We start from the raw sequence: 22,260 nt of genomic DNA, 5'->3' as shown, positions 1-22,260 counted from the left end.
TAGGCTTTGGCTCAGGTTTGTCTGGCAATAAGAGAGCAGATGCCTAGGGACTCAACACTTCTGGCTCCCATGGGAAGTTAATGTGAGTGGTGGGGCTCATAACCGTGCAAATAAGGGCGCACACCTTTGAATCTGGGTACACAACAATGGAGGTGCTCAAAATTTATGCGTACTTTAGAAAATCTGGGCCTGAATGATCTCATCCTAATCTTCTGAGAGATATTTGCCTTCCTCGTAAGATCACAGTTTCACAGTGCATCTGCTTTGACAAGGCTGATCAATAGAATAACAAGGGATGCTGCAGGTCAGGATTGCAAAGCGTTGGGGCTTAGTGCATTGGCAGGCTTGTGTGTGGGGAACCAAGAACTGGATTACTTGTGGCCCCTACATACTAGATGATTGGTTTGGAAAGTTCAGCTACCTTTGTTTGCTTTATAAAAAAAAAATATTCGAGCGGTTGCATTTCCTGGGGTAAGACTGGTTGATAAATTACTGCAAAACAGAAAGGGTGTTCTAAAAGTGTTTAAGATCTGTAAAAAGAATGAGGAGTACTTGTGGCACCTTAGAGACTAACAAATTTATTTTGGCATAAGCTTTTGGGAGCTAACACCCACTTCATTGGATGCATGCAGTGGAAGATACAGTAGAAATATATATATTTCTACACACAGAGAACAAGAAATGGGGGTTGCCATACCAACTCTAATGAGATTAATCAATTAAGGTGCGCTATTATCAGCAGGAGAAAAACAACTTTCGTAGTGATAATCAGGATGGCCCATTTCAAACAGTTGACAGGAAGGTGTGAGTAACAGTAGGGGGAAAATTAGCATGAGGAAATAGTTTGTAGTTTGTGTAATGACCATCCACTCCCAATCTTTATTCAAGCCTAATTTAATGGTGTCCAATTTGCAAATTAATTCCAGTTCTGCAGTTTCTCATTGGAGTCTGTTTTTGAAGATCTGAGTTTCCCATCTTAAATAGATTTAGACCAGCCTGGGCTCTGCCTTCAATACATTCATGCATCTGTCAAGGCAGGCTCTGACCATATAGAGTTTCGCCCTTCACCTATTGCTGAAGTGACCATAACAACAGATTCCATTGGAACCCAGCAATGAGTAAAAGCGATAGAACCTGAATAAGTGTATCTGCCTTGCAAAGTACTTTCACTGTAGGGTGTGAGCACCTCTCAGACCTAAAAGGATTTATCCTCACAGTGTGTCTGTGAGGTAGCAAAGTATTATTTCCACTAAGTACCTGTGTAACTCAGGTTGAAAGAGATTAAAGCCCAGATCCTCAATGGTATTTAGGCACCTGATTCCCTTTGAGGATTTTGGCCTAAGTGACTTGTCTGAGTTTCTCAGACATAGCCAAGAGCTCCTGAGTCCTACTCCAATGCCTTGACCCTAAGACCAGTAAGTGCCATAGCCTCTGCAAGGTTTACTTGCTATATATGATAGAAACATGGAGCTGACCTCCATGAGCTTGTGTGTGCATGATGGATTTGCTACACTCTAATCTTTGAGTATCATGTGGCTTCTTCTTTGTGGCAGGGTGGAGCTGGAACCTGGCCTTTTTACCTTCATGGATCCCCTGAACGTGTCCTGGTACAATGATGACATTGGCAACAGGAACTGGAGCAAGCCTCTCAATGGGTCCGATGAAGACCAGAAGCCTCACTACAACTACTATGCCATGCTTCTCACTCTTCTCATCTTCGTCATTGTCTTTGGCAACGTGTTGGTGTGCATGGCCGTGTCCAGGGAAAAAGCCCTTCAGACCACCACTAACTACCTGATTGTGAGCCTGGCCGTGGCAGATCTCTTGGTGGCGACTCTGGTGATGCCCTGGGTAGTCTACCTAGAGGTAGGTGGCATTGCTTTGTAGCATATCCTCTGCAAGCTAAATATGTCTGGTGCCTAAATCCAGAGAGTGGAAGACTAGTGGCTTGGGAATCAGCTATTTAAAGTGTGGCTCTACTCAGAATAATAACTTCCTCTCAGTAATTTCAAGAAACAAATGTGCTCATTTTTCTAATTGCCAGCCCTGTGAATGCAACCAAGAATCTGAGAGTCAGGCTGGTTCCTTCCTATCTCACACATCATCACCACCACAAACAAAAGATCTGGAGGCCAAAGTAGGTCCTTTGTGATACCCGGGCTGCTCCACTGTCTTCAGAATATGTTATCCGTGACATGTGGAGTCCCATTGTCTTCGATGTGTGTGTCTGGTGCTTAGTACACTAATCTATTGAGTATCCACAAGAAAGAAGAGAATCCAGATAATTTTCCCATAGATGTACTAGTTCTGCAAGGCTAACAGGAATTTAAAAGTCAGACAACATTAATTTAGCCTGCAACTGTAAGACTGACAGACCCCAGTCAACGCGGGTGGGATAGAAGCTAGGATCTCGGGAGCTTAGTGCATGAGCCTCTACAGCATGAGCTAAAAGCCAAGCAGCTGTTAGCTAAGGCTGTAGAGCTGACTCATTTTATCTCTCTTGCTAAGTAGTCTCGGTGCCACTAGCTGGGACAGAACACGACACATGTTTATTACTGTGCTGCCTATTGCAAATGAAAGAAATGCGAATAGAAAAAAAAGAAAAACAAAAGCAGAGGAACATAGGCCTGGCTTGACATGAGTAACTGGACATAGGTGAGGCCTCAGTTCTTGGGAGACAGGATTAGGGAGGTAAAAGGATCAGCAGACTAGAACCAGAATGTCTGTACTAGCGAAGATAAGGGGAACACTCAGGGAACAATTTACGATGGACAAGATAACAATGGGTAAGATAAACCTGGAACTAAGATGAGGCAAAGAGTAAATCAGGCATGGCCAGTGCATGCTATATTGGTTCATGCAAAGTGACCAGGCCAATCCCAAAACCTGTGACGCCATGTATAGTAAATGCACTGTAACATGTCAATGTATATAAAGGAAGAGGTTTGCGGTATGACTTTGGACATGTGGTACGCACTATACCCACCCTCTACACTTGAGTCTAAGCAGTTCAGTGTAGGTTTGCTGTATGCTAAATAAAGGAACCTGAGTCATGACACTGCAGGCATTCTGAATTCTTGGGGAACCAAGTGGAAAAGGACTGAGGGAAACCCCAAGAAGGACTAACTTTGAGTTGACATGGATTTTTCAAGATACGCAGCCATGTGCAATGCATGCCCAAGCACAAGAACGGGCCCCTAACACTTCACTGGAATTGCGTGAATAAACTATATAGACTATCGACCAAACATATAGGACCATGGCATATTTCTTAAAAACCACAGCAGTAGGGAAAATGTGCAATTGTATGAGCAAAATGTAAATGCAGAGCTACTGTGTCATAATATATAAGAGAAATAGAATCACAAGTAAGCTACTTGTCACATTACAGTAGTTAGAATGTCACTTTGGTATAAAGGAATTTTGTGCCTCTGCACATAGAGCTGTATTTAAGTGGCACCGTGTTTTGTGAAAGCGGAATATTCCCAATCTGCCAAGCATTTAGCTGACATCAAATGATCCTTGAAATCATAAATAGCTAGAAAGAGTGAAGTGCAATGTGTGGGAAAGGATAATAGAAAGTACAAGGCCCTTGTTCTTCAAATCTTTAGAAAAACTTATATGCATGCTTGTGAGACACAAAGAGAGAAAATGTTACTTTCTTTGGAGACTGGTAGACTCAGGGAATAGCATATTAAGCAATTAACCTCTTGTGCAGAGAACCATCTCAAGTTTTATGTACCACGTAAGGGCTTAAGTGGTATTTAAGTTGTACTTAGGCCTTGTGCTAGCCTTCTACACAGGGATGAGTTGCATCCATAATGCCTAAAGTACTGGATAAAGTTCTACTCAGGTTGCCAAAAAGTCGTTACACATCTTACTATCTGATGACTGTCTGTGACCTATGTGAAATGAGCTTTGAGGGGTCTCGATCCAATTCCTGGTGGATAGGTGTCCACATGACTTTCAAAATAATTACTAATTGGCCTCTGCTTGGTGGCTATCAGGAGAAGCCAAGGATTGAATAAACGATGGAGACTGAACATCTATTTATCTATCTCTGGCCATCTAGAGACGATCCCTTCAATTAAGGTTGAAACACACTGGGTGAGAGGAAAGGATGGACACCTTACTCTGCTGTTGTAGTCTCTAAATAAGTTGTAGACATCAAGGGGTGTCCAAGTGGAACCATTTACCGGTGCTAAAATCATCTAACAAGAAAAATAAATAAATACATAACATTTCCTTCAACATTCTTTCGTTTAGATGGGCCTGTAATTGAAGATAAACTGGAGGTTTTTTTCTACACATGCAAAACTACAAAGTGAAAATTAAATTGCAGTCAAAACAAGCAAGAAGTCAGGGCTGCAAGTCTAACTGAAGTCATTGGAATTATTCACATGTTTAAAGTTAAGTACTCTTCTGGATCCGGGCTCAAGGGTGCTACAGAAGTTTAGTTACTTACTTTACAGAGGTGACACAGAAATAATTACTGCCAAGAGTGCTGAATACACTCAGATTGCAAATGAAAAGTCCTTTGTTGAGACCTATGTCTGATCTATGTTTCACAGCAGGGGTCTTGATGTTAATTTAATCACTGCCGAGTTATTGGCCTTTAATCTACTCTACAGCCCTGAAGTCGATTGGAAGCATTTACATAGAGCATCCCCATTAGGTATCAGTGGAGTCTAGAAGGGAAGAGGAGTTTGCTTTATAAGACAATTGGTTGCCACTTCACTAAGAGCAGACTGGGGTTGCCCAGGTATTTGAATACTTAGGGTTAGATTGATTAAGGGGTGGTGCATAAACTGCCCCAGAGGAACTGTGCTGAGAAGCATTGTACTTCACAGGCACCCCACACACATCCTGAGTCACAAATCCTCCCTGTGCTTTCTCTTTGTTTGAGAAGTACCCATTTGCTGCTTGCCTACACCATCCCCACACAGTGTCTGCTAGCTCCTGTGTACCCAGACCGGAGACATGGGTAGCTGCACAGCATTGTATGCAGGGTTCTTACTTCCCTTTACTCCCCTCCATGAGTAGGTAGTCCAAGATACAATCTAGCTCTTAATCTTTATAGAGTGCTTTGAGCTCCTCAGATGAGAGATTCTGTGCAAATTCCACTTGTCGTTGAATGCTATATTAATTTCAGATAACATTCATTATTAATATTACCCGTCTCATCCACATTTCCAACTCTTTTAATGAAGATTGCACATATCTTCAATAGTTCTTGGCAGTTTTGCTGTAGCCCTCTTGGTCCCAGGATATGAAAAGGACAAGGCAGGGGAGATAATATTTTTTATTGGACCAACTTCTATTGGTGGAAGGCACAAGCTTCTGAAGCAGAGCTCTGTGTAGCTTGAAAGCTTGTACCTTCCACCACCAGAAGTCGGTCCAATAAAAGATATTACTGCCCCTGCCTTGTCTCACACACATTCAAGAAAGTGGAGATGATAATGGATTCACAATCAGAATTTGTTAATTACTGTCCAAATGCACCAAAACACTTAAGCACTTGCTTAATTTTGAGCATCTAAACAGTCTCAGTTATTTCAAGGGTTTGATCCTGCAAAGTGCTGAGTGCTCTAGTCCCAGTCCTACAAATCGTTTAGCCATGTGCTTAACCTTAAGCGGGTGGGGAGTCCCTCTGAAGTCAGTGGGAACATGAGTGTGCTTAAAATTAAGCACGCACTTAAGTGCTTTGCTGGATCAGACACTCAACAGCTTCCAGGATTAAGCCTCCAGAGAACTGTTCCCATTCCTCAAGTTTCACGTGTGTTCTCTTGAATCAGGGCCTGCAAGATTTGTTTGTAAGAGAAATTGATTGTTAAGGTGATTGATTTACATAGTAGAATTAGCGAGAAATTACATGTTTTTTCCCTAACTATATCAGATGCCCCATACATGTCCAGCTGTATCTTGTCACACCTAGTACCTAATATTAAGGACAAATGTGTGGGGAGTTTAATATCCATGTTAGCATAGGGGTAGCCCATTGCCCCTTCATAACTGTTTGACAACACTCGTCACATTTATGCACTGCAGCTGGTGTTAATTGTGCCCCCAGGTTAGGCTGTGTGGGTTCTGGATAACTGCAGAAATCAGTTTTAATGCGTCTCAAGAGGGGAGGAGGGAAGAAGAAGAGACAGGATATTTGACTGCACATCAGGAAAACTGAAAAACCCAAATCAGCAGGACATAGAATCCATAATGAAGATCAATTCACACTTTACATTATGCAACTTAAACTGCTCCCCGGAAGGTAGACATCATGTCACTGTGGGGATCTTTCTTCTGCAATTAGTAGAGAGAAAAATCTAATCGTAGTCATGGAAGTTAGCACTGGAACAGACCTACGCAGTCACCCAGCTCATCTCCCCTGGCAGTGTCTGTATCTTTCCCTACAGAACATCTATTAGTGATTGGTCGTCAACCAGTACCAGGCTGGAGGCAAATGGAAGGGACTCCATTTCAGCTACATGTACATTACAAGCTAGTGGTGTGATTCCGAGCTTCTGTACACATGCCACACTCACATTAGCTCTCATCTGAGCTAGCAGGCACCGACAGCAAGAGCTGGCCGTCCCAAGTACAAACCCGCCCACATCCCGTGGGTACTTACTCGGGGACTCCTAGCCTATGGTTCCATTGCCACTGCCCAGGCGGTCACAGCAACACGACTATTGTTAGCATGCTAGCTCAGCTGAGCACTAGCACAAGCATCACGGCCATTGCTTGTAGTGTAGACATAGCGTTAGTCATCAGTTCAGTTATAAGCAAACTGGAGTTGTTGCCATAGCACGTGGGATTAACTACAGCACCTGCCTTGTCCTGGGTAGGCAGAACAGCAACCTGGACAGAATTCCTTTCTCTTTCCTTAAATATAAGGTTCATGGAATGCCAAGTGATGGGAGCCCTGGTGAGGAACGAACCAAGAAGATTTAGCACTGACTTAGCATTGTATCTTCCTAATAATCCAAATTAAAAGGGACTCACTTACTGGTAGAGGGACCTATTTATTCTTCCTCTTCTTCTTCTTCCTACCAACTCAGTGTGCTATTGATTTGCCAGTGGGATTTCTTGCTATTGGACAGAGCCAGTGCTGCCAACGAAGTTGATTAAACTCAGATGATCCCAGGAGGCATTCTCTGCAGCACAAATGAGACTTTGGGGCTACCAACTGATTCTAATAGCTTTGGTCTGGCCCTCATATTTCCCACTGGATATGCATTAACCCTCCTGATGGATTTCAACCCTGCAGAGTCTTGAGTTAACACAGCGTAACCTCTCCTATTTAATTAGCACCTCAGCTCGGCTCCAAGGCAGTGAACAAACAAGAAAGAGGAGGACATGTTCCGTAAGGGGGGTGGTTTTCCCTTTTAGGTTCTATTATAAAACAAGTCCTAAGAGCTTTGAAACTTTCTGGAGAGGGCATTCCATGCCTCTGTGGCGTGCTTTCTGGCCAGTGTAGGAGCTGCACTGATGGACTCAAAATGGAGTAGTGTAGCAATAGTGTAGACATAGCCTAAATGGACACTCATGCAAGGGTTCAGCCGGCCTCCAGCAAAGTTCAGGCAGGGATACCCCCATCCAAAATGTATTCTGGGAGGGCTTTTTTTATCTCCTTCCTCTGAAGCATCAAAGGTGGCTTTGGCTGCAGATGGGACATCGGATGAGGAAGGCCAAGATTCCGAGGTAGCACTGAGCATTCTCTCTCTCAGGGGCTTGACTGGCTGGTTCTTGCTCACATGCTCAGGGTCTAAATGATCACCAAAGGTGGGGCCGGGAAGGAATTTCCCCTCCCCTGCCCCCAGTGAGATTGGCAGTGACTTTGGGTGGGTTTCACCTCCCTCTGCAGCATGTGGGTGCAGGTCACATGCCAGAATTATCTGGGTATATCTCACCTCATCACCAGCATCATAGTGCTCCTCAGTCCCTCCTGTTTTCTTCCTGTAGCACAGAACAGTCTAGTCTCCTCTGGGCTGCTATATTTTGGTCTAATTTCATTTGTAGGGTTTAGTCTACGGGCTCAGGGTGGTGCTGGTGGCCTATGATATACAGGAGGTCAGATTTGTTGATCGGGTGGTATCTTCTGGCCTTAAATTCTATGAGGAAACAGAGGGGGATGCAGATTAGGTTGAAAAAAATGAAGGTGATCATCAACAGAGGAGGTGAAAAGCTCTGCTTGCTTTCGCACAGGTTGCTGGGGTTGAGCAGGGTTTCCTCCAGAATTAGCACGGTCTCTGTGAATGCCCAGTGCCTTGAACTTCAATTCTGCTGGCCCTGAGTCAAGGAATGGGGAAGCTGCCCAGGAAGGGGTTTGCCAGAACACTTTCATTCCTTTCTCTTATTAATTAAAGGTGGCCTCAAAGTTCAGATCCTGAGTCACACTTTTCAGTTTGGAGGTGATAATCTGGGGACCAAGGTATTGGGTTCAGACCTGTCTATGCTATCAGTATTGGAATAGCTCAGCAGAGTGACTTCCACCCCTATCTGACTGGTGTTCCAAGCTGCAGCAGGTACAGAGTTCCTGTCTGCTTTTGTGTGATTCAAAAGGCAAGCCTGAAAAATAGGCTTTAGGGTTTACTGCCAGGTGGTCCTTATGCAATGTGGTTGTGTTATGCTCCCCTTGGTGTGAATGGAAAATTTAACAGTTTGCACTCTCTTTGCACAGGAGTAACTGACACTCTAAAGTGCATGGCAGCGGTGAATTGGACTCAAATTCTTTCCTATATTCAGATATTCTACAGTTTGTTCTGATATGCTGACCATATTCAGTCAGTCCAAAGATGCATTTTCCACTTGCCTTACTGAGTATTGTTATCTGCAGGTGGATATGGAGGGCTCTTCAGTGACTCCTTCCTGAAGCTTGAAGTCCTTTCCCAAAAAGCCAGAAATGCTGAGAAACAGACGTGGATTCTGAGAAGTGCAGCCCTTGGTAGGGGAGGTGGGGGTGGAAAGAGGTTGCTGGCAGCTTTGCTGAATTTGGATAGTTTTCAAAAAAGTGCTAATTCCTAATTCTCCCCAGCCAATAGAATCAGTGCTGATGTCTCTGGACAGATCTAGGGTTTGCATTCTAATAGCTCAGGTTGCTGCAGGGAGCTTCAGTGCATGGGCATCTGGAAACTTGATCTTGAGTTGTTGTTCTTATGGCAACAAAGGATAGGTGAAAAGATATAGGTGGAAGGATAGTTCCCTACCCCAAAGAGGTGTTGTGCAGATAAAATCTACTGAAAACTTGGAGGCCCTCAAATACTACCGTGTTTAAGGCCACATGAAAACCTAGAATGATAACAAGAGTTGTACAAAAAAATTCTCAGCCTTGGCACAAAAGGGAGGAAAATGGCATTTTTATGTATATGAAGGAATAAAATGCTTTTCATTGCAGTGGAGTTATCCACAGAGACCAGGGCTCAAGTGGAAACATGTTTGTTTCTCATGAGGCTGCTAATCAGCACTCTGCTTTGTGTGGTGGAAGTTGGGACCATGCAGCCCAGAGAGTCTTGCTCATCTAAATATAGGAGATAAAACTCAGACTCGAGGTTAACTGGATGGTGAAAATTTGTTCTGAACTGTGTAGTGAATTGAAGCACATTAAGACGACTAACCTACTTGTTCATCAAGAAGATAAAAGTGTTTGGGAGCCATAATATCATTTCCTGCTGTGTGGTGACATGCTAAGAAGAAGAGAGACAGTCTCAGGTTCATGCATTCAATTAGAGCCGATTGTAAGATTTTCACTGAAACTTTTTTTTGTGGGGGATGGAAAATGCTATTTTTGTCTAAACTGAAATGCTTTTAAAAAGTGTCCATTTTGATAAAATTTCATTTAGAAAACAAAACCAACTTGTTTCAATGATCCCATCCCATTTTGACATTTTTCCAAAAGAATCTTTTATTTTATTTCTTTTTAAAAATGACTTTTTGAAATGTTTTATATTTTAAAAATTATTTAAAAGTTTTAAAAGATAAAATAATATAATTTCATTCCAATTTCTATCAAAATGAAATATTTCAATTTATCTGAAACTATTTAAGCATTTTTTTTGTGTGAAATTTTTTTAAAAAATTATTTTTGTTCATTTTGGAATGGAAAAATTTTGAAGTTGCTGAAATTCATACAAAATGAAAAATCCTGTCCTGCAACACTTGACATTCAATACAAGCAACAGTTCACTTTCTGCAGAGCTTTCAGATCCTATGGAGGATTCAGCTGCAGTGTGCCCTGTATTTCATTACAGATCAGTTTAATAATAACTGTGTCTGTTGGGAAAATTTCAAGATTGTATTTTCCCCCCAATCACTATTTGTATTGATCCCTCACAATGAGACAGTCTCTCTCAGTGCCGTACATCATGTTTACTTAGACCTGACAAGAAAACTTGAAAGAACAAGACCTTGCATCTACTAAGCTCCAGAGTGTACACACACAGACACATACACACACACGCACACAAATAAATTATAAAAAAATGAACAAATAAAGATTTGACAAGTGAGTGGCTGTTGGCATGAATTTCAACACTGAGCGACTGAATTTGTTTCACTTGCATTCATTTGCAACTGGTTATTTAAGAGGGAAAAAGATAAAATGGATGAGGGGAGGACGCTAGACAAGAGAAGCCATAATTAACCTGTGAATGTAACAGCACAGAGCAGAACAAACTCACTCAGGGTTAAGAAGCCACATAATTAACTAGGGTGATAATTAATAAACGTTTGTACGACACTTTGCATGTGCTAAGCCTCATTAGCATGACCACTGGCAGGCTGTGATTGTGGTTAATGCCCCTGGGATTAGCATGTGCTGTTCTAAACCAGGTCCACAACAATCCATTTTAAATGGAAGCTCATTCTGTGAGATCCCATCATTTCTGGCTTGGCTTATGAGTTTCTCACCCCACCCATCCTTTTCAATTGGAAGAACCAAGCAGAGTTGACACAAGATGGGGTATAAATCCTTTTCCTTCTATGAGCTCATGGATCCATGGCTCCTGCTAGGAACCTCTGTGTCATAAATCTAGAGAGTAAACTGAAATCAGGCCCGTGTGTATGACTGTAGCTGTGATTCGTTGTTGACACAATGGCCTCCCTGCATCCCTATAGCCATGTGACTCACCCTGATGCATTGCGATCTTCCAATGCTTTTCCTGTATGCTACAGTGACTGAATGTCTCTGATATTTGAACGGGGACACGTGCATTCACCATGGATGCTGGGAAGCCCCCAGAGGCGCTTGTGTCCAACAGATAAAAGGGGCTGATGGCTTACAGTTAAAGCTGCCAAAGAAGTAGAACCTAAAATTCTTTTTTACACCACTGCACCTAGAACAGGGATCTCTCAACTGCGACTCATAAACCCATCCCAACTCAGAGAGTCTGGGGAGACATTAGGCAGACTCCTGGAGCTAAGGTTGTGGGGCTCAGAGAAAGGATCTGAGACCCAAGAATCCAGAGCAAAAAAGAATTACCATGGTCACCAGAGCAGATGGGACCATCTCTGCAGTAGGTGTGGCTGTCAACAATCTGAGGCTAAGATTTCAGTACCAACAAGAGGATCCAGATGCCTAATTCCCATTACAAATAATGCAATATCTCAGCCTAGGTTAGGGGATGTACTGGCATGTGTGGGATGGAGGGTAACTGGATCCAGGATGCAAGAGCAGAGATTCCTCTCCATACAATCTTCATTCATTGAAAATAACCATTTCAGGCCAGATGCTCAGCTGCTGCCCAATAGGACCATTGCAGCCGGAGTAACTTCAAACAGCCTTAAAGTGGCCCAGGATGTGGCGAACAGAGAGATGATCCAGAATGACATTCCTGGCTTCAGCTGAACAAAATATAAGCTCAGGGTAACTGAAAATCTGACTGCAGGTGATTATTTTCACGGGGTAAAATCAAAGACTCTTTGGAGAGGACTCTCCCCTCTTTGCAGCCCTCCAGCACTCTCCAAAAAGTTACAATCTTTCAACTTTTGTCCTGACTTGGAACACGAACAAATGTTGAAGTGCTGGAAGTTACATTTTTCAATCAGCTCTAATAGAAGCATATATCCCAGCCACGCCAAACTTTTGAAGTTCTCCCATGCATACCCGGCCACATACTTCACTTGTGTTGGAGGACAAACGCTGCACTAATGTCACAGCATCCTCAGTGAACTCAAATTCATTTAGTTTTTTTGCAAGCAGCTGATTGCAGCTCTGGGTTCTACCCGGCTGGCAAATCTTTGCCTTCAGGCAAATTCTAATCAAGCCAACTTATTTATATGACTGTGCCCTTTAAACGGTATTTTTTTAAAAAAACTTGTTCATCTATCATTCAGCCTTTAATGCAGCCTCTATCTCTCCTTCCTTCACTTTATATTGCCTACGGTTATGGGTTAGAAAGCGGAAATCAGTCTGAAGAATAGATATCTTATTCATTCCAATTCCAAATGCAGTAAGACATTTATTTATATTAGAGGGAAATATGCTTTTCTATTTGCACGCTGGATACAATAGTTCCACTACTCACCATTAAACTTAATTGCAAAATTTGGTTTTAGTAACAAGAGAAAAGATGAGAACAGAGCTGCTAGTGACTGAAAATATTATAATTAGGCCTCTATCTTTGTTATGTAACATAACGTGTCAAAGATCTTTTGTTATGAATTTAATCCATCTTCATTCATAAGAATGTGTAATGTGTGAATTATTTCTTCTATTTTTATATATGCAGAAACAATAGGCTTCTCTTGTGCTATTTCCATTATTGCACTTTGTTGAGCATAAAAAAAAAATCTTTTAAAAATATTCACATTTAGCTACCTTAATTTATTAATTATTATGCATTAGTTATGATACAATGTTGTTGTAACATTTTAAGGCCCCAATTAAGTCCTTCCATAAGAGTGGCCACTGGGTCAGACCAAAGGTCCATCTAGCCCAGTATCCTGTCTCTGACAGTGGCCAATGCCAGATGCTTCAGAGGGAATGACAAGAACAGGTAATCATCAAGTGATGCATCCCCTGTCATCCATTCCCAGCTTCTGGCAAACAGAGGCTAGGGACACTCAGAGCATGGCATTAAACCCCTGACCATCTTGGCTGATAGCCATTGGTGGACCTATCCTCCATGAACTTATTTAGTTCTTTTGTTAAAACCCTGTTATAGTTTTGGCCTTCACAGCATAACTGAGTCAACTCATTGGACATCATGGAAGTAGCATTTTCTTTGGTCCTAGTTTTTTTCATAATTCCTAGATTCTAGGACTGGAAGGGACCTCGAGAGGTCATCGAGTCCAGTCCCCTGCCCATATGGCAGGACCAAATACTGTCTAGACCATCCCTGACAGAAATTTATCTAACCTACTCTTAAATATCTCCAGAGATGGGGATTCCACAACCTCCCTAGGCAATTTGTTCCAGTGTTTAACCACCCTGACAGTTAGGAACTTTTTCCTAATGTCCAACCTAAACCTCCCTTGCTGCAGTTTAAGCCCATGTCTGTCATGTGGGTTGCCTAATGGGAATGTAGAGCAATAGAATGAAATTAAGAAAGGTAAAATCAGGCTCAATCGCAGGGGATATTACAAAGGATGAGATCCTACTGGCTCACAGCTCAGTCTCCTGGTCAAATGCCGTCACTTGGGACTTTTCAAGCTAGACAGGACAAAGCACTAGAAGATATAAATAGCAAAAAATCCTGCACTCGCTCAGCAGGGTATTGACAGGATGGGACCTGAAAACCTCTCTAACTTCTATGGCCCAAATTCTGCTCTCATTTAAACCAGCACAACTCCAGAGTAACTTCACTGAAGCCAGCAAAATTACTCTCTACACTAAGAGCAGAATTGGCCCTTAGACACTCTCATCCTGGCTGCTTGAAAGAATGCCTTTTTCCAATTTTCCTCTCTTCTCCAAGGTGGTCGGTGAGTGGAGATTTAGCCGAATCCACTGTGACATCTTTGTCACCCTGGACGTTATGATGTGTACTGCCAGCATCCTCAACCTCTGTGCCATCAGCATTGACAGGTGAGATCTCTCTGGCGGCAGGAGGAAGGTCCTATTCCACTCGGTGTGGCTGGTAGGAAGGTGAATTGCACAAAATCATTTAGTTTCTGTGCGTCTGCTCATGTTTCAAAATGATGGAGCAAACGCCAGTGGGGTAGCAATAATCTGGAGAAGGTACATTAGGCTACAGCATCGCTGTCTTCTCTTCAGAGGAGGGGTATTGAAAACCACATCAAATGGGCTGCACCTTAAAACCTTCCAAAGCAAGGGGCTGCAGAGACAAGAGAGTGGGTTCCTTCCAGCTTAGACATCCCAGTTCCTGGAGATCTTCTATAGCTGAACCTGCCCCTGTAGTCTCTCTGGAGCAATTTTCCAGATTTACAAACTGTACATTCGCAGATGGTCTCTCAGCACTGGCAGTGAAATAAGATGCAGGGTCTTTGTCTCCATGTTGCATGCAGGTACACCGCAGTAGCAATGCCAATGCTTTATAACACACGCTACAGCTCCAGGCGCAGAGTCACTGTCATGATCTCCGTGGTCTGGGTCCTGTCCTTTGCCATCTCCTGCCCAATTCTGTTTGGTCTCAACAACACAGGTGAGTATAATGTCATCTGTGGCTGGCTATTTTGTGTGTTTCATGCTCTCTTCTGCCTCATTGGGTCCCAGAGAACTTTGTGTTATGGGGAAGGAATTAACATGGCTGAATAATGAATACTAGGAGTTAAGATTTAGGTGCATACACACCTCTGCCAATCAAACAGCCCTGAATCTGTTGCAACTCTTGCTCTGCCAGGCCTATATCCCCCGATCAATCAGGGTTGATGTTTGTCCTCAGGCTTCTGCAGAAGAAATGTGCATAGCACTAGCCAGCATCAGCACTCAAAAAGAAGAGATACTCTTATGTCTTAAAATCTACCACAGTGATGGGCACCTTACAAATAACCAGACAGCTCCATTGGCACAGCAGCATAAGATACATTCCTATTCAACAACTTTTATTGTAGGGAAACTGGATGATCTATGGCAGGGGTCGGCAACCTTTCAGAAGTGGTAGGCCAAATCTTCATTTATTCACTCTAATTTAAGGTTTCACGTGCCAGTAATACATTTTACGTTTTTAGAAAGTCTCTTTCAACAAGTCTATAATATAGAACTAAACTATTGTTATATGTAAAGTAAATAAGGTTTTTAAAATGTTTAAGAAGCTTCATTTAAAATTAAATTAAAAATGCAGAGCCCCTCGGACCGGTGGCCAGGACCTGGGCAGTGTGAGTGCCACTGAAAATCAGCTTTTGTGCTATCATGCGTGTCATAGGTTGCCTACCCCTGATCTATGGTATGGGAATGATGGAACCTTTCACGTACAGGTCACTGCTCTGAGTTTGCCTCAGGTTGGTAGCAAATGATCCCTCATCAGTTCTAGACTCACCTCTTGGTGATCCACTTAAAGGGAGCTGGTCTCAGCCCCGTTCCTGTAGGACAGGTATCCACAGCAGAACCCCTCCCCCTCCAGTAATAGCTATTGGGCAGTCTTAAAAGAGAGCCCAATGACTGAGAGATCTATAGAGACTGCACTCCCCTCTCAAATCCTACAGCTGGAAATGAGGCTTTTTGGTGGGGTGCAGTCTGGGAAGTTTGCACTGCTGCAATCATGTGGCTAGCTAGAGAATTTCAGTCTCCAGCTCTCAATCCAGCACCTTATACCTGCACTAACTGTGTGAGAAATAAATCTATTTTCCCTTGGATTAGGGCTTGGCCTTTGATTTTCAAAAGAAGCCTAGGGGGCTGAGACACCCAGCTCCCACGGACTTGCAGGCGGAGTTGGGTATATGACTCATTGTGACAATCCCTCTCTTGGTTTGGAAATTATTTCTGGAGAAAGATGGGAGAGCAGCTGTTCTCATGTTCTTGTGGCTCCAGTGGTGAGAGGGTGGGTGAGAGAGAGAGAGAGAGAGAGAGAGAAATGCTGGTTTCTAGCTCTTAACAGTTGGGACGACGCTCCTGCAATCTCTTGTGTCTTCCAGACAAGAATGAGTGTATCATTGCCAATCCTGCCTTTGTTGTGTATTCCTCTATCGTCTCCTTCTACGTTCCCTTCATTGTCACCCTGCTGGTATACGTACAGATTTACGTAGTGCTCCAGAAACGCAGGAAGCGCGTCAACACCAAGCGCAACACCCATGGCCTGGACTCTGACATGCAGGCACCGCTGAAGGTAACCAGACCCCATCCTCCTCTTCCAATCGCCATTTTCTTTCCTTCCTGCTCACATTCTTTTCCTGACGCTTCCCCCATTCCCTCCCCAATGACACTGTTTGGTTTGAATGAAACCGTGGACTGTGAGGATGGATATTGTGTCTTATGCCTTTTGGGAGTCCTGGATGGACACAGGGGTACCCCAGAACACTGGTGGAAGCTTCCCAGATCTCTCCTGACCTCCAAAGGATGTTTCATCAGCAAGTCTGTGGTCAGATCTGCTTCACCTAAGCAACCCATGTTTGCTTCAGCTCTGCAGAGTCTGAGTTGGGTTTAAGATATCCAGCAGGGGCTTGAAGCTAGGGTACTTTTATTCTTTCACTCTGAGTAGGTCCCTCTGCTCCATGACCATGTGGTGGACACAATCTTTCACCATCCTGTTGGAATTTATTCCTTCAAACTGTAGCCCAGAGAGCTAGCTTAAAGAGATTTTATTTAGCACCACGCAAGAAACCTAGAGGCCTGAATCCTGTAATAGAAAATTAAATATCTCTAAGCTAGCTCTGTGGACAACAACAACAAGGGTTGGGTCTTTCAAAGCAGCCCAGGGAATTTAGTCTTAAAATTAATAGAAGATACAAGATTAGGTTAGAATCAGGTTAGATGAGCACCTGTCAGGGATGGTCTAGATAATACTTAATCCTGCAGTGGACTGGACTAGATGACTTCTTGAGGTCCCTTCCAGTCCTATGATCCTATTAATAAAACCCCTATGCAGTTTTCAAAACTTCAATCAAGGACTTCAGCAACCTCCCACTTCCTTCTTTCCCGGTCACCTTTTACATGTAGGGCTGAGCTGGTTGACTTTTTCCTTTCTCTCCAAATGTGGCGGTGATGGTAGCTGGTGTCACCCACGTTACAGTACCGAGCAATAGATTGTTGTGCAGATGACTTGCCGCTATGGTAGTATCCACAGGAAGGGCTATTGCCATCTTGCAGGAATGCCCACTGGCTAGCAACTTCAACATGGCTCCCGGACAAGGAAACCTTTGGGATGTGCTGTGGCACCATGGTGATGGCAGCCCCAAACAGACACATGTACGAACACAGCTCTTGATACTTCACACACAGTACACGCATGTCCGTCCTGCACAGCTCATGGCTGACACAACACACCTGCAACTGATGATGGTACCTTGAGGCACACATGATAACAGAGTCCAGCAAAGTGTGCGTGGGCTGTGAGGACACTTGTCACAAATTCCCATTTTAGTAGAAAGTGAGAAATAATTAATACGGACTTGTAACTGGAGAGGCGCCATCTCCAAACTGTCTCTCAGCATTTCCCTCAAAAGCCAGGTTCTAGTCAAGCAGAGCAATATGGAGACAGAGAGGTGAGGCTGGATTGAGGAGCTACAACGGTCCTTAAAGTGTCTTTCTCATGGTAAGAAAAGAGCTATGAGTCCCTGGGAACCACCATCATTCACTCCTCAGAGTAATTTTCCAGACGCCTTACCTTTGTAGTCACAGCTATTTGTTTCTGCTCAGTGCCCTGTATTTAAATTGCCACATCCCTCTTGCCAGCTCCCCTCATAATTCCCATCTGCTTGTGTAAACTGTGTGCTGATGTTTGCCCTCTTAGGACAAATGCACTCATCCAGAAGATGTGAAGCTCTGCACTATCATTGTCAAGTCCAACGGGAGTTTTCCAGTTAATAAGCGGAAAGTGGTAAGTGTTACAAAGGACTCAAGTCTCCAGCACAAGCACTTTCTCCCTTTGCCTTTGCATGGTGCAGAATGAATTTAGGCTGGCTTTTTCCCTTTTTCCCCTTAGCCTAAGAAAGAAAAGTTCTGTGTTAACAAAGGGAATTCCTATGCAGCATCAAATCTTAAAGGGGGCTCTTCCCTTTCCCCAAAGGAAGCCAGCTATTTGAACCACAGTGTCGCCAACTCCAGAGTTAAAATATTAGGACTCAGTTCCTTCACCTCCCCCAAACACCAGGAGATTGTTAAAAATGTCATGATTTTTAAGGCAATTATCAGTTTGGGTTTCTTTTTATTTTCCTTCTTGGTGTTTTTTATATTTTGAGACATGAATTCCTTTTGGTTTGTTATGAAAACCTGAATAAAATAGTTGAAAATGGACATTTCCCAGGAATATTTCTGTTTGGGGGAGGGGATGGGGGGGAGCCATCTTCCATTTAAACATCCTTCTGATAGAAAATCTTCAGCAGGCTCTAGATCTGAGGCTGGTAGGTTCTCCCCTTTGATAAGCTCTATAAGACAGCGGAACGACTCAGAAGAACCAAGTAAGCATTGTCAGAGTCGGAAAGGCCAGTTCCTTCCAGAATAATGTTCATAGAAAAAGGATACAAATAAGGGAACATAAGCAAAGAAATGAGCCAACAGAAACACTCCTCCAGTTTAGAGCTTCCATCTTGTCCTGTGACCCCAACCTTCCCAAAGGCATTCTCCCCTCTCTGCCTCCCACGCAGCCAATGTATAGACCTTTCCCTGAGCATCTCTTCAAAGGAGGGGATGGGGAGTTGAACTGAGGTTAATCTCTTCATCAAGTAGTACCCCTGCTCCCTTCACAGAAGACAGTATCACTCCCTTGCCCCAATTACATATTTATCTATCTTTATGTTGTGGGGGGTTGATCCTTGTCCAGGAGGCAGTGAATCACATGGAGGAGATGGAGATGGTGTCCAGTACCAGCCCCCCTGAAAAAACCAAACACAAACCAGCCCTACTGAGTGACCACCAATTGGTTATGCCAGCCACTTCCAACCAGTGCATCAATTCCTCCCTGGATTTGCCCTTGGACAGCCCCACGAAAGCGGAGAAGAATGGGCATGCCAAAAACAACCCAAAGACAGCCAAGGTCTTTGAGATCCAGTCCATGCCCAATGGCAAGACAAGGACTTCCCTCAAGACCCTGAGCAGGAGGAAACTCTCGCAGCAGAAGGAAAAGAAAGCCACCCAGATGCTAGCCATTGTGCTTGGTAAGAGCTCAATTTGGCCTCCTTTGTGGCCCATTGGCTTCCCAGGACTGGTCTTTTAATGGGAATGTCCAGTGAGGACTATTTTATTTGTCACATAGGCAGAAAGAAGTGCATTTGCTGGTGGAACATGTGGGGAAACACAGGGAGCATAGTGGGCAATACATGGAGGGAAGGAGGAAGTGTCAAATAAGGACAAAGACGCAAAGTGAAGGCGGGGGTGAGGATACTTTAAAGTGGTCTCAGGAGACAGAGTATTGTGTACTGAAGGGGAGGGCCTTATTGCAGGTTTCCCTGGATAAGTTAGGGGAAACACCCATGCAACCAGGCAGCATGCCACCAGTAGGAAGGCCAGCCAAGGTTCTCCCTCTCAGAGCATCATAGGTGGACAACTGCATCTAACTCAGGGTGTTGCCCAACTCTGGGGAATAAGAGATGCTGATTGGCAATGGCTGGCAAGGGGCTTATATGATTTATAATGCATCTCAATTATATTCCAAATGGCAGGGAAGTCAGAAACAGGACTGAGAAATCTGAGGGCCAGATTCTCTGCCGGCATAACTGCTTTGAAGTCAACCAACTTACAACACTGAAAAAACGTAGTGCTTAGATACTTAAAATATGATAGCAAGACACAAGACCTACACCCCTGCAGGAAGCAACTTTCTTTTACCACCATAAGGGGCTTAAATTGTTGGATCTCAGAGAGTATTGAGCACCTGCACAAATCTTTTAGGGTTAAAATGACAATCAGTGGAATCAAACCCAATTCTTTCCTTATTTCCCAGGTGTTTTCATCATATGCTGGTTACCCTTTTTCATCACCCACATCCTGAACATGCATTGCAACTGCAACATTCCACCGGCGATGTACAGTGCCTTCACATGGCTCGGGTATGTCAACAGCGCCGTGAACCCAATTATTTACACCACCTTCAACATTGAGTTCCGCAAGGCCTTCATGAAGATCCTCCATTGCTAAATAAAGCCTGAGAGCAAGATGATGCCATGCACACACCACATACACACACACACACAGGCGAGTAGGGAGTCATGAGGAGGCCTCGTGTTCTTATATAGGGCCATTGGCCCATGGTGTTAAGACAGTGCCATGCCTACACACCCTTATAGTTGGGACATAATGGGTGGCTTCAAGAGGGATGCTCTCTCTTATTCTTAAGGTGACCCTTGGACTCCGAGATCAACCCAAAGGGCAGTTTTAAGATGTACTCTCACACTGTGTTTGAAGATACAGAAGCAAAAACTAAAACACACTCATTTGATACCTGCCTGTGGCCAACTGACCTCCAGTGCATTAATTGTGGACATTAGCAGAGCCAGCGGTGGACAGTGATTGGTCACTGTGCTGGTTGCTCCCATGTTAACGTCATTGATACAATTCTCACCAAAGACACCGACATCTTTTCTGCTTTGCAATAGGAGCCAGAAAGCCAGAGCTCACAGGAACTCCATGCAATGACTTTGCCATCACCTCCAGCTGACCAGTCCAGTATCAAACGGCGGAAGCCTTCAGACAAAGACTTAGAGAGGTGCCAACTGGGCTAAGACGGTTCTGCCATCATACAAGATCCAATATCTACAGACATATGGGTCCAGGGGAAGTGGGTGCAGGAGGAGAATGGAAACCTGTATCACATATGGTGTCATAACACAAATGTAAATATGAATAAATAGGATGAATTGAACAGAAGTCCAAGCCAAAAAAACATAAATAAAGAGAGAAAAATAAATAAATGACACCTTGTCTTGCATGGTACGTGCGTGCTATGATTCAAAGGGTACCCATCATCACTATTCAAAGCTATGTCCACCTGCCAGGATTTTCATCTCTGAGGTACAAGTTATTGTACAAAGTTAGCTGCAGTGTGATGGTGTCATTCGTATAGTGGCACAAGGACAAGGGGAAAGAGAAGGCCCTGGAGCTATGTCCATCCCTGGTATAACTCCAGTGAAGTCATCAGAGTTAGACCTCCAGGCTGAATTTGGCCCCTGTAGCATGGGTTTAACCAAACAGGGAGGGAAGCTACTTTTCATTGGCCATCCTGCTTTTCCCCCTTCCCTTATGACTCTGCATTGAGGCAGAGTTGTATATTAGGTTCTAAGTCTCAGCCATCACTCTAAAGAACAATAACTTCACTATAAGCAAGATCTTAAGCTATTGACTCACACTGATGAGTAGTTGCTTTCATGAACAATCCCATTGTCTTCAGAGGAACTACTCCTGAGAGTAACCATTCACTACCGTGAGCTAAGGGCCTTTGCAATCTGACCTTGGTGGGTTTAGGAGGCAAACTGAAAGGTTCTGAAAGAGTCTCTAGCTACACATGCTCCCAGGTTCAGTGTGGACCCTGGTCTGGAAAATGAGAGATTTCCCCCCCTCTTTGTTTCCAGCACCTCCCCAAACCCCTTGTCTCTGTGCTTCATGGTTTAACCACTTGAGAAGCCGTCACCAACACCCTCTCACCAAGCTGACCCGGGGATGCCAAATCCACCACACTCATTATTGTATCCAGCTCACCATATATTTTGTAATATTTCTGTAAATAATATCCAGTAAAATGAATAAAATTCCATGGAAATGGGTCTGGCTGGAGTTTAATTCAGGATCAGGATAGTCTGGATTATTGCAATAGTCCACACAGATGTACAGACCCCGCCCCCCAAAAAATTAAAATCATCTGTCAATTTTAAAGCTATTAAATGCCCTGTAGACAGAGATACAGGCTGGAACCTCACACAGCTTCTGACTTCAGCAGAGGGGGAGGGGGAGCCTCCTGCAGGTGTGGAGAACAAATTGAATGTTTTTCTGGTTTTATATAAAGAAAGAGAAAAGATGATCAAATCCACCATCTCAGGTGTAATTCCATCAGCTTCAATGTGATTAATCTGTCCTGAGCCTCTTGACTACAGTTCAACACACCACCTTCTTATTTGAGTATCAGAGGGGTAGCCGTGTTAGTCTGGATCTGTAAAAGCAGCAAAGAGTCCTGTGGCACCTTATAGACTAACAGATGTTTTGGAGCATGAGCTTTTGTGGGTGAA

At 43.7% G+C, this 22,260-nt stretch overlaps 1 protein-coding gene across 1 annotated transcript in view; it reads left to right on the top strand.

Annotated features, from left to right (window-relative positions):
* Positions 1-20,903, top strand: part of DRD2 (dopamine receptor D2) — a 66,385-nt gene extending 45,482 nt beyond the window's left edge. The window contains exons 2-8 of the mRNA XM_032773569.1: positions 1,554-1,866; positions 13,908-14,017; positions 14,458-14,594; positions 16,024-16,214; positions 17,838-17,924; positions 18,867-19,200; positions 19,986-20,903. Coding sequence (XP_032629460.1) covers positions 1,585-1,866; positions 13,908-14,017; positions 14,458-14,594; positions 16,024-16,214; positions 17,838-17,924; positions 18,867-19,200; positions 19,986-20,179 — 1,335 coding nt within the window. The 5' untranslated portion in view covers positions 1,554-1,584 and the 3' untranslated portion in view covers positions 20,180-20,903. The remainder of the gene's footprint in view (positions 1-1,553; positions 1,867-13,907; positions 14,018-14,457; positions 14,595-16,023; positions 16,215-17,837; positions 17,925-18,866; positions 19,201-19,985) is intronic.
* The last annotated feature ends 1,357 nt before the right edge of the window (positions 20,904-22,260 follow it).

The sequence above is a fragment of the Chelonoidis abingdonii genome, chromosome 18, assembly GCF_003597395.2.
Source record: "Chelonoidis abingdonii isolate Lonesome George chromosome 18, CheloAbing_2.0, whole genome shotgun sequence".
Classification (NCBI taxonomy): Eukaryota; Metazoa; Chordata; order Testudines; family Testudinidae; genus Chelonoidis; species Chelonoidis abingdonii.
The sequence above is the reverse complement of the archived record's forward strand: the minus strand, read 5'-3'. Positions and strand labels throughout refer to the sequence as shown.